The sequence below is a fragment of the Agrilus planipennis genome, unplaced genomic scaffold, assembly GCF_000699045.2.
Source record: "Agrilus planipennis isolate EAB-ADULT unplaced genomic scaffold, Apla_2.0 scaffold54, whole genome shotgun sequence".
Lineage (NCBI taxonomy): Eukaryota > Metazoa > Arthropoda > Insecta > Coleoptera > Buprestidae > Agrilus > Agrilus planipennis.
The window spans coordinates 958,443-968,534 of record NW_020439000.1 but is presented as its reverse complement, the minus strand read 5'-3'; the positions used below and the strand labels follow the sequence as shown (position 1 = coordinate 968,534).

The window sequence follows — 10,092 nt, the reverse complement described above, 5'->3', positions numbered from 1 at the left end:
ATTTTTTTTATTAATAATTAATTATAACAGAAATTATGTGTGTAGCACTTACTTGATGTGTTGGGAGAATTCCTTTTCGAAAACGGTGATCTTGCTAGGATCAAGTTTGTCAAGGTGGCCCCGGACACCACAATAGATGATCGCTACTTGTTCTTCGATAGCCATGGGTACATATTGACCCTGTTTTAATAATTCCGTTAAACGAACACCTCTGTTCAAAAGTTGTTGGGTGGCAGCGTCCAAATCGGAACCGAACTGGGCGAAGGCGGCTACCTCACGATACTGAGCCAATTCCAGTTTCATAGAACCGGCAACCTAAATAAAAAAAAAAATGAAGAAATAAGTCTTCTTAGTCACTTAAAACCCTGTGTATGCATTATTTCACCTGTTTCATGGCTTTTGTCTGGGCAGCTGATCCTACACGAGATACGGACAGACCAACATTGATGGCTGGTCTGATACCTTTGTAGAACAATTCAGTTTCCAAGAATATTTGTCCGTCAGTGATGGAGATGACGTTGGTTGGAATGTAGGCAGAAACGTCACCGGCCTGGGTTTCAATGACGGGCAAAGCAGTTAGGGAACCACCCCCATTGGCATTGGACATTTTGGCGGCACGTTCCAAAAGACGTGAATGCAAGTAGAATACGTCACCGGGATAAGCCTCACGACCTGGAGGACGTCTCAACAACAGAGACATCTAAAATATAAATTGTTTATTAATTAGAAAAGTTTTCATGGAACTTTAAAATTTATTTTAAATACTAATTTCATTTTTAAGAATTATATAATAAAAATTAACCAAAACTATGTTAAAATAATAATATGTTGTAAATCATTAATTTCTTTTGTAAAGTTATTTAACTTTAAGGGAACTTACTTGACGATAAGCAACAGCCTGTTTTGACAAGTCATCATAAATGATGAGGGCGTGTTTACCGTTGTCTCTGAAATATTCTCCCATGGCACAGCCTGAATAGGGAGCAAGATATTGCAAGGGGGCGGCGTCGGAAGCTGTGGCTGAAACAATGATGGTGTACTTGTCAGCACCGGTGTCCATGAGTCGCTTTAAAATTTGAGCGACGGTGGATCTCTTCTGACCAATGGCTACATAGATACAGTATAATTTTTTCTTTTCATCATCAGCGTCGTTAAACCTCTTCTGGTTAATGATCGTGTCGATAGCGAGGGCAGTTTTACTGTAAATTGAGAATTAATTGGCTAGTTAATACAAAATACTGTTGTCAGATAAGAATTCTGTAGTTTTTCTTAAAACAGGGTAGACCTTAGTTCAAGGAAGTAATGATTAATCAAGTCTACATGGATTATAATTCTTAAAATAGTCTTATTTAGAGAATTAATAAATTTTACTAGCAGAAATAAGATTATTACTGTCAAAATGTTGTCACCATAGGTTGTCAGTTGTTATCATGCATGTTACCAATAATATCTGTGGGGAATTATCATTATTCAGTATCATACTAAAAATAATGTTTTGAATATTATCATAATTTTTATGTGAATGCTTTTAAAGCTTTTATTAAGAATTTATTGTTTAAGGTTGGGTTGTAAGGTTAGGTTTTACTTATCTTGACACCTAACTGGGGTATATATGCAACACACATTACACCATTGAGAAAACTGAAATCTATTAATAATAATAAACAGTACAAAGTAGATTGATGATGGTCTAACTGTAGGTCGAAATATATATGTCAGATTCTGATAAACTTAAAATTATACCAAGTTAATTAAAAATATTTCACAATTGAAACTGAAAACTCTATTGAACTCATAAAACCTATTAAGTGGGATACCAAACTAAATGTATTTAGAAGACGATTTAAGAACTAGAGATAGCACTTTACATATTTATGATTTTGAAATTCAAGCTGCAGTTAATATCTACTTGATTAAAATAAAATAAAAACACAATAAAGACGTATTTCGTATTTACTTCTTACTTACGATTACATTACATACAGAAACAATTATTAAACCAAATGCTGTACAATTTCAATAACCAGAATAGATACAAGTACAANAAGAATTTAATTATAAAAATTTAAAGGTAAACCTTAAGGCCAGAAGAAAATTCCACCATCTCCTCGGCTTGTACATTCTTAAGACCATACACACGGGCAATACCATCACCAATACTTAAGACACGACCAGTTTCATCAAGATTACCTTTGGTGGTTGCTCCAAGGATCCTTTCTTCCAAAATTGAACTAATTTCAGCTGAATTATTAATGGCAGATGCATGGAAATTTCGTGCTGCAACATTAGTTGCTGGAGCAATCAAAGCTACTACCTAAAAATATAAATTACAAATAAAGATAAATACCATTTACTTGCAAAACTAATTGATTACATATTATTTATTATTATCAATATTATATACATTAGAATATTACAGTACAGTTAAATGTTATATGAAGGTTACATAACAGGCTTAACATTAATACCAAATGTTATTGGAGAATAAATTTTATAAAATATTGAAAGCATCCTTACTAAAGAGACGTTTTTACATTAATAAGTAATAGACATTAAGGATAAATTTGATAGACAGGGTTGTTATGTCATCACCGTCGACCGACATTGATTATATTTTATTATATCAGGAACTTCACTAACCGGTTTAAAAAGATGATAAAAACTTACTTGAGAATTGTTTGGAAGTCGCCTTGCCGCACGGGCTGCAACACGAATAGATAACATGGACATATTTTATTTTTCTCGATTGCCCAGCAATGATTTTTTTGTGAAAGACGTGAGGCGACGAAACTGCCTTTGAGAGGTTTGGAAAAATTTCCCGTCATGCACTCGTTTCCTTATGAAAATCGCCACTGTGGCAGTAGCGTAGAAGCTTTTCTTTACGAGTCACCTTAAAAAAATATTTTATTTTTCGTATAAATGTATAAATCTTAAAATAATTATTCGCAGATACGATTAACTGTCAACATTAATTACTAACAATTGAATCAGTAACAAAACAAAATAAACTTCACTTTTTAAAAATATGAAAATGTATCATGGCGTTGTGAAACAGAACCGGGAAATTTAAAATATTTCTCATAAATTCTTTAGAAAATATTTCTTTGATTTCTTGTTTTTATCTGCTTACTGAAATAAACAATTAAAAGAAAATAAACCTCCAAAACGTCTTTTTCAACCTGACTAATGAGAAATAATGATAATCAACTATTTGTTTTTTATTGTCATTACATATTTAAACTTAGTCCATTTTATGTCCATTATTTTATTTATGCAAAATTTGGTTTACATTTTTATGGCCCAGTGCATACAGAAAAAAACTTTTTCACAATATGTTGAATAAAACCAATACAACTTCAAGTGGAAAATATTTTTGTATTTTTCTTATATTGTATTTAAAAATGAATAACGGTAATATAAAAGACTTAAGGTTTATCTTTCTGCTTTTCCTTCTTTTCCTTTTCAAGTGCTGCTTCTGTTTTCTCAAATTCTTTGATAAGTTCTTCTACTTCTTTATTGTTCAGTATATGAATTACTGTTTTGTTATTAATACGTGATAGTGTAGCCATTTCAACTGAAATAACAATTATAAATAAAATACACCTCAATAAGAATTTAGATGTTTTGTTACCTTTTTCTGCTGTTAGCTTCGTCATGTCTAGGGTTTTGCTTAGAACTTTTACTGCTAATGCTTTGGCATCCTTCAGGGTCATTTCTCCTTCATTGTATTCTTGTTTTAGACTGGATACAGCAGCCTAAATGAAATATACAAATTGTAAATGGTTAAAAATTAAGAAATAATTAAAATGATGGTTCTTACAGCACTGTTATTTCCTATACAAGTTGCTTTCCAGCCACTGTAATTTCCACTGGGATCAGACTGGTACAACTGATAGCCATAATGTTTATCCCATCCCATATACAAAATTGAAACACCAAAGGGTCTTTTACCCCCATATTGTGTATATGCTTGTTTAACATCACATAACCATGAAACCAGTTGCTCACAGGGTATGGATTCTCCATACTGCAGTAAGTATCTTTGCCCAATAAGACGTAACTCATTAGTTAAAACATTTGCATCAGAGGTTATTCCAGCTACACTACACACCATATCACTAGATATGAAAAACACAAATTGAATGTTTTGTCAGTTTTATATATCTTCAGTCCTTTACATACTCATTAAGCTTGTAGATTTTTTCAGATGAAAATACTTCATCCAATAATTTATTGGTGTTACGACGTTCTGCAGCTAATAAAATGCCATCGTTGGCCAAAATGCCAAGACAAGTACCTGCATGACTGATAGCTTCCATAGCATATTCGACTTGGTACAGTCTTCCTGCAAGTATTTCATGAAAGTTAAAAGAACTTTAACTGTTAAATAATTACCTTCAGGAGAAAAAATCGTTGTTCTGGTATCATAACGTCGAGCCTGGAAGAATAAAATAAAATAACTACACAGTTATTTCAAAACGATGACAGTGCACCAAAATTAAATATAACCTTTAAAAAATACAAAATAATTTCTTTTGGTTTAATAATGAAATAACTAGCTATGAATTAGTTGTTTGGTAATCAGATAATTACATACCATTTTTCTATTCTCTTTTAACTATCTTGAAGATGATAAACGAATAAATAATTCACTAATTTTAAATAAAATCACGGTTTCGACTAAGACCATAGACAAGGACTCAGATGGACTCAGAATTGACTAAAAGAATACTAATCGTAAGATGAACTACTCTATGGAACAATTTACAAGATGGAAACGAACTTTAACGACATTTAACGTTAACTGTTCTCTTGGTTCTCTTCTTCTTTTATTATGTCAAATAAGTTTGTTAGTTAGGTTAACTTTAACAAAATAATATTAAAATTTAAAAATATAAATAAATAATGGCAACGAAAAGAAAAGCGGACGGCCAAGTTCCTGCAGAAGAAAGCGATCAACTTATTATTCGACCTTTGTATTAAAATACATATATATTGTTGCTTTTGTACTTAAAATTACATTTTTAGGGGTGCTGGTCAAGAAGTTGGAAGATCATGCATAATGATAGAATTTAAAGGCAAAAAAATAATGGTATGTATATTTCCTTTTATAGAAATGATACTGTCACACTTGGTTATTGCTTTTTTAGTTGGACTGTGGAATACATCCAGGTCTTACAGGTATGGATGCTCTGCCATTTGTTGATTTAATTGAAGCTGATGAAATTGATTTACTCCTCATTTCTCAGTGAGTACTCCTATATTAATTCAAGACTTATTTATATTAATGTACATCAACTTGATTTCAGTTTTCATTTGGACCACTGTGGTGCTCTTCCTTGGTTCTTACTGAAAACTAGTTTTAAAGGTCGTTGCTTCATGACACATGCTACAAAAGCTATATATCGCTGGTTACTCTCAGATTACATTAAAGTTAGGTATATTTGATTAAGTTTTAGCAACAACAAATACTTATACATTAAATATTATTAGTAACATAGCTACTGAGCAGATGTTATACACAGAGTCCGATCTCCAAGCTAGTATGGATAAAATTGAAACTATAAATTTCCATGAAGAGAAGGATGTTTTAGGTATTAAATTTTGGGCTTACAATGCAGGTCATGTACTGGGAGCTGCCATGTTTATGATTGAAATAGCAGGTGTAAAGGTAACATATAAATCAGTGTGTTTTTATTTATATATAATTAGGTATATTTGTAGATTTTGTATACAGGAGACTTTTCAAGACAAGAAGACAGACACTTGATGGCTGCTGAAATACCTACAGTTAAACCTGATGTCTTAATCACTGTATGAATGTATTTTACAGTAGTTAACATCGAATATAAAACACAAAGTTTATTATTGTAGGAATCAACTTATGGTACTCACATTCACGAAAAAAGAGAAGAACGTGAGAGTAGATTTACGAATTTAGTACATGATATAGTCACGCGAGGTGGTCGATGCCTTATTCCAGTTTTTGCACTTGGTCGTGCCCAAGAATTACTTCTTATATTAGGTATAAAGTATATATTTTGTACACTTAATAACACATTTATTTGGTTGCATTTTCAGATGAATATTGGAGCCAGCACCCAGAATTACATGATATTCCAATTTATTATGCATCATCATTAGCAAAAAAATGTATGGCAGTTTATCAGACTTACATAAATGCAATGAATGAAAAAATACGGAGACAAATAGCCATCAATAATCCCTTCATTTTTAAGCATATATCAAATCTAAAAGTGAATGCACTTTTTTCTAATGTTCTTTTTATTAATTTTAATTTATTTTATTTTAGGGCATTGATCATTTTGAAGACATTGGTCCCTGTGTTGTAATGGCTTCACCAGGTATGATGCAAAGTGGTTTGTCTAGAGAACTATTTGAGTCATGGTGCACTGATCCAAAAAATGGGGTCATTATAGCAGGTAAAAAAGTCAAATTGCATTTTTATTAATAAAATATTGTTTTGTAACGGTTTTATTTCAGGTTACTGTGTTGAAGGAACATTAGCAAAAACGATTTTGTCAGAACCTGAAGAAATTACTACAATGGTGGGGCAAAAATTACCCCTAAAAATGTCCGTGGACTACATATCTTTCTCTGCTCATACAGATTATCAACAGACGAGCGAATTTATTCGAATTTTAAAACCGCCAAACGTTGTGAGTAAATCTTTTACACCTTCAGGCAAAAAATACAATAGAATAGATTTTGACTGTGTCCTACTAAATTACATTTAAATTCTTTGAAAATACAAAGAGTTTACTTTAAGCTTTTAAATGTCTTTTCAGGTATTAGTTCATGGGGAGCAAAATGAGATGAACCGTCTTAAAGCTGCTCTACAAAGAGAATATGAAGACGATCCTAATACATCTATCCAAATACACAACCCTCGCAACACACATGCTGTAGAGTTATATTTCCGGGGTGAAAAAACAGCCAAAGTGATGGGCACGTTAGCCATGGACAAACCTGCTCCTAATAATGTCATATCCGGTATACTGGTGAAGAGAAACTTCAATTATCATGTGCTGGCCCCAGATGATCTTTCAAAGTACACAGACATGAGCATGAGTCACGTAATGCAACGTCAAAGTGTCTACTACTCGGGCACGATAAACGTGTTACGTCATTTTGTGACCCAAATCGCTGGTCTCTTAGAAACGATAGAAGGAGACAGGAAAATGAGGGCGTTTGGAAGTATCGACATAACGATCGAGAACAAGGTGGTAGTGCTTGAATGGGTGGCCAATCCGGTCAATGATATGTATGCAGACGCTATAGTAGCCGCTATATTGCAAGCCGAGAGTCTCGATGTACCCATAAAGAACGTCTCGTCAAGCGCTAAAGTCGACAGAATGCATTTCAAGGAATGTCTGATTGAAATGTTACAAGACATGTTCGGGGAGGACTCAGTACCGAAGATGTTTAAAGGGGAGAAACTTTACGTAACCGTCAACGATAAGAGGGCAGACATTGATCTCACCAATTTGGTATGTTATTCGTATGTAGTGTTTGCATAGGCCGCAGGGGTATATATGTTATATTTTTAAGGACCTGCATCAGCTTTCAATAAGAATTTATTGTTTAAGGTTGGGTTGTAAGGTTANATACTAAAAATAATGTTTTGAATATTATCATAATTTTTATGTGAATGCTTTTAAAGCTTTTATTAAGAATTTATTGTTTAAGGTTGGGTTGTAAGGTTAGGTTTTACTTATCTTGACACCTAACTGGGGTATATATGCAACACACATTACACCATTGAGAAAACTGAAATCTATTAATAATAATAAACAGTACAAAGTAGATTGATGATGGTCTAACTGTAGGTCGAAATATATATGTCAGATTCTGATAAACTGTTAAAATTATACCAAGTTAATTAAAAATATTTCACAATTGAAACTGAAAACTTTATTGAACTCATAAAACCTATTAAGTGGGATACCAAACTAAATGTATTTAGAAGACGATTTAAGAACTAGAGATAGCACTTTACATATTTATGATTTTGAAATTCAAGCTGCAGTTAATATCTACTTGATTAAAATAAAATAAAAACACAATAAAGACGTATTTCGTATTTACTTCTTACTTACGATTACATTACATACAGAAACAATTATTAAACCAAATGCTGTACAATTTCAATAACCAGAATAGATACAAGTACAATTTAGTACTGAAGACAGAAAATCAAAAAATTTATCTATTTATTTGCACCTATTCTAGAATAGTTTCAATATGAACGATGTACTTTTCCAATAATGATAGATCAATTTTACTCTTATGTAAAACTGATCGAAATAAGAAATATTAACTTAAAAAAGTATATCAACTATAATCAATTTTTCTTAAGAAGAGAAGTTTGCCACAAAATCTGCAACCACCTGTTTTAACTTAGTATCTGTCTCAGGAGTAATCTGGCCCTTAGTAGTCTTAAGGGCTGAAGAGTATGCCTCGTAACCCATCACTAGTATCCCGCCTTGGTCATGCCACCGTTTTATTCTGGAAGCCTTGCTAAACGTTGAATTTTGTTGATCCCTAAAAAGATAGTTGAAAGCAAAAATTATAAAGTAAATTATTCCAAAAAATTACCCTAGAATATACACGATAGGTCTTTTAGAGTTAGAAGCGATGTTAAATGCAATTTTGAACTCGTTTTCCCAATTAAGCACCGTAGACAAGGGGCAAACCACCAACACACATTTTGTACGGGTCTCTTTTTGGTATTTAAACAGAGTATGAATGAGAGTGATTACCTGCAAATAAAATTGTCCATTACTAGGTCTTTTCAAATAATTATTAAATATGTACCTGAAAAGTTTTTCCAAGTCCCATACAGTGTGCCAAAATACAGCCAGATCCTTTGTTATCTTGTTTAATTTGTTCTACACTTTCGTAACAAGAACTCCACATAAACTTCACCCCTTCTGACTGGTGGTTTTTAAGTCTTTTTGATAAATTGTGGTTGACCACTATCAGGGGTTTCTGTGTCTCACTGTCAACATCCAAAATAAGTCCCTCTTCTTCCAAATTTTCCGACGATTGAGACAGAAAATTTGACATCTAAAAACTTACCTGTAAAATATCGAAAAACAAGCGGCACCAAAACATAACTTTTAAGTGAATTTTTTATTTTTGGCCAAATGAAATGAATGGAAAAAAACTGCCAGAAGTTTAATGTTACTGTTTATTAATTAATGTACAGAAAATTATATTTCTTAGAATATAAAAGACTATTGAATAATATTTACCAAAGCAGGAATGTTATAAGTTACAATTCTCAATTAAAAATGAATCTGATAATTTATTTTATAACTGGTCAAGAGAAATCACTAAAAATTTTTGCTCTATTAAAAAAAAGGGTAAATGTTTTAAATTGAACACTTACCAATTGCTGCTTTTGAGAAACTCGTATGTTACGCTGCTTTTCTTCTTCAATCGCCTTCTTGGTATCCTCTTCTAGAACATCGTCTGAAAGTATCTGCATAAAAAAAGAGAAACAAAAAATTAATACCTTAGTGAGCAATTATAATACTACAATTTTTATGACCTACCTCTCTAATGTTTTTACGACCTTTCTTTCTGAGAGAATCTTCATCGTTCTCACTCTCCGATTTATTTTTTTTCCTAGATTTTGCCTTGTTTCTTATAGGCGAATCCGTTATACTACAAGAGATATTTTTATGTATAAAAGAAATTATTAAAAATTATAAAAACGACATACAATTCAATGTCGCTATCTGACGATGACAATAGTATGATTGTTTTATTTGAGTTAAAGGATGCGGGCATCTGAAAATCATCACTTAGTTCAGTTTTGATATCTTTGTCGTCGTCTGTGAAACTCGATGAATACGATTTTTTTCTTTTCCTTTGTCTTTGTGGCATCTCAATATCCAAATCATCCTCAATCGTTTCGACTAGTTCTTGTTTCTTTTTTGAAACACTTTTGGATTTCTTTTCCTCACCAGTATCTGAATCTTCTGAATCTAACGAGATCTCAAATCGCTGGCGTAACAAAGGATCACTCCTCCAACTTGTACTTTTTGTCTTCTCCTTAGTCTA

At 32.3% G+C, this 10,092-nt stretch overlaps 5 protein-coding genes across 5 annotated transcripts in view; 2 read left to right on the top strand and 3 right to left on the bottom strand.

The window, feature by feature from the left end:
• Positions 1–52: 52 nt before the first annotated feature.
• LOC108734399 (ATP synthase subunit alpha, mitochondrial) overlaps positions 53–10,092 on the bottom strand; it is a gene marked incomplete at its 3' end in the record, with an annotated part of 11,547 nt that continues 1,507 nt past the window's right edge. The window contains 3 exon segments of the mRNA XM_025975869.1: positions 53–315; positions 386–700; positions 881–1,199. Coding sequence (XP_025831654.1) covers positions 53–315; positions 386–700; positions 881–1,199 — 897 coding nt within the window.
• LOC112904825 (ATP synthase subunit alpha, mitochondrial-like) lies at positions 2,059–2,831 on the bottom strand. Its single transcript, XM_025975871.1, has 2 exons — positions 2,668–2,831; positions 2,059–2,314 (listed from the first exon to the last, which is right to left on the bottom strand). The coding sequence occupies exons 1-2, from the start codon at positions 2,728–2,730 to the stop codon at positions 2,066–2,068; spliced, it is 312 nt and encodes a 103-aa protein (XP_025831656.1). The 5' UTR covers positions 2,731–2,831; the 3' UTR covers positions 2,059–2,065.
• LOC108734401 (proteasome subunit alpha type-4) lies at positions 3,356–4,725 on the bottom strand. The gene is made up of 6 exons (XM_018465959.2): positions 4,598–4,725; positions 4,396–4,438; positions 4,183–4,345; positions 3,821–4,118; positions 3,632–3,755; positions 3,356–3,574 (listed from the first exon to the last, which is right to left on the bottom strand). Exons 1-6 carry the CDS (start codon positions 4,598–4,600, stop codon positions 3,426–3,428), a joined length of 780 nt encoding a protein of 259 aa, XP_018321461.1. The 5' UTR covers positions 4,601–4,725; the 3' UTR covers positions 3,356–3,425.
• The window catches only part of LOC112903936 (cleavage and polyadenylation specificity factor 73-like), an 11,743-nt gene continuing 6,483 nt past the window's right edge, over positions 4,833–10,092 (top strand). The window contains exon 1 of the mRNA XM_025975867.1: positions 4,833–4,892. The gene's annotated coding sequence lies outside the window, so the exon portion shown is untranslated. The remainder of the gene's footprint in view (positions 4,893–10,092) is intronic.
• Positions 4,859–7,569, top strand: LOC108734371 (cleavage and polyadenylation specificity factor 73). Its single transcript, XM_025975868.1, has 11 exons — positions 4,859–4,976; positions 5,029–5,092; positions 5,151–5,248; positions 5,310–5,438; positions 5,494–5,671; positions 5,725–5,814; positions 5,875–6,025; positions 6,082–6,257; positions 6,314–6,443; positions 6,505–6,680; positions 6,810–7,569. The coding sequence occupies exons 1-11, from the start codon at positions 4,906–4,908 to the stop codon at positions 7,539–7,541; spliced, it is 1,995 nt and encodes a 664-aa protein (XP_025831653.1). The 5' UTR covers positions 4,859–4,905; the 3' UTR covers positions 7,542–7,569.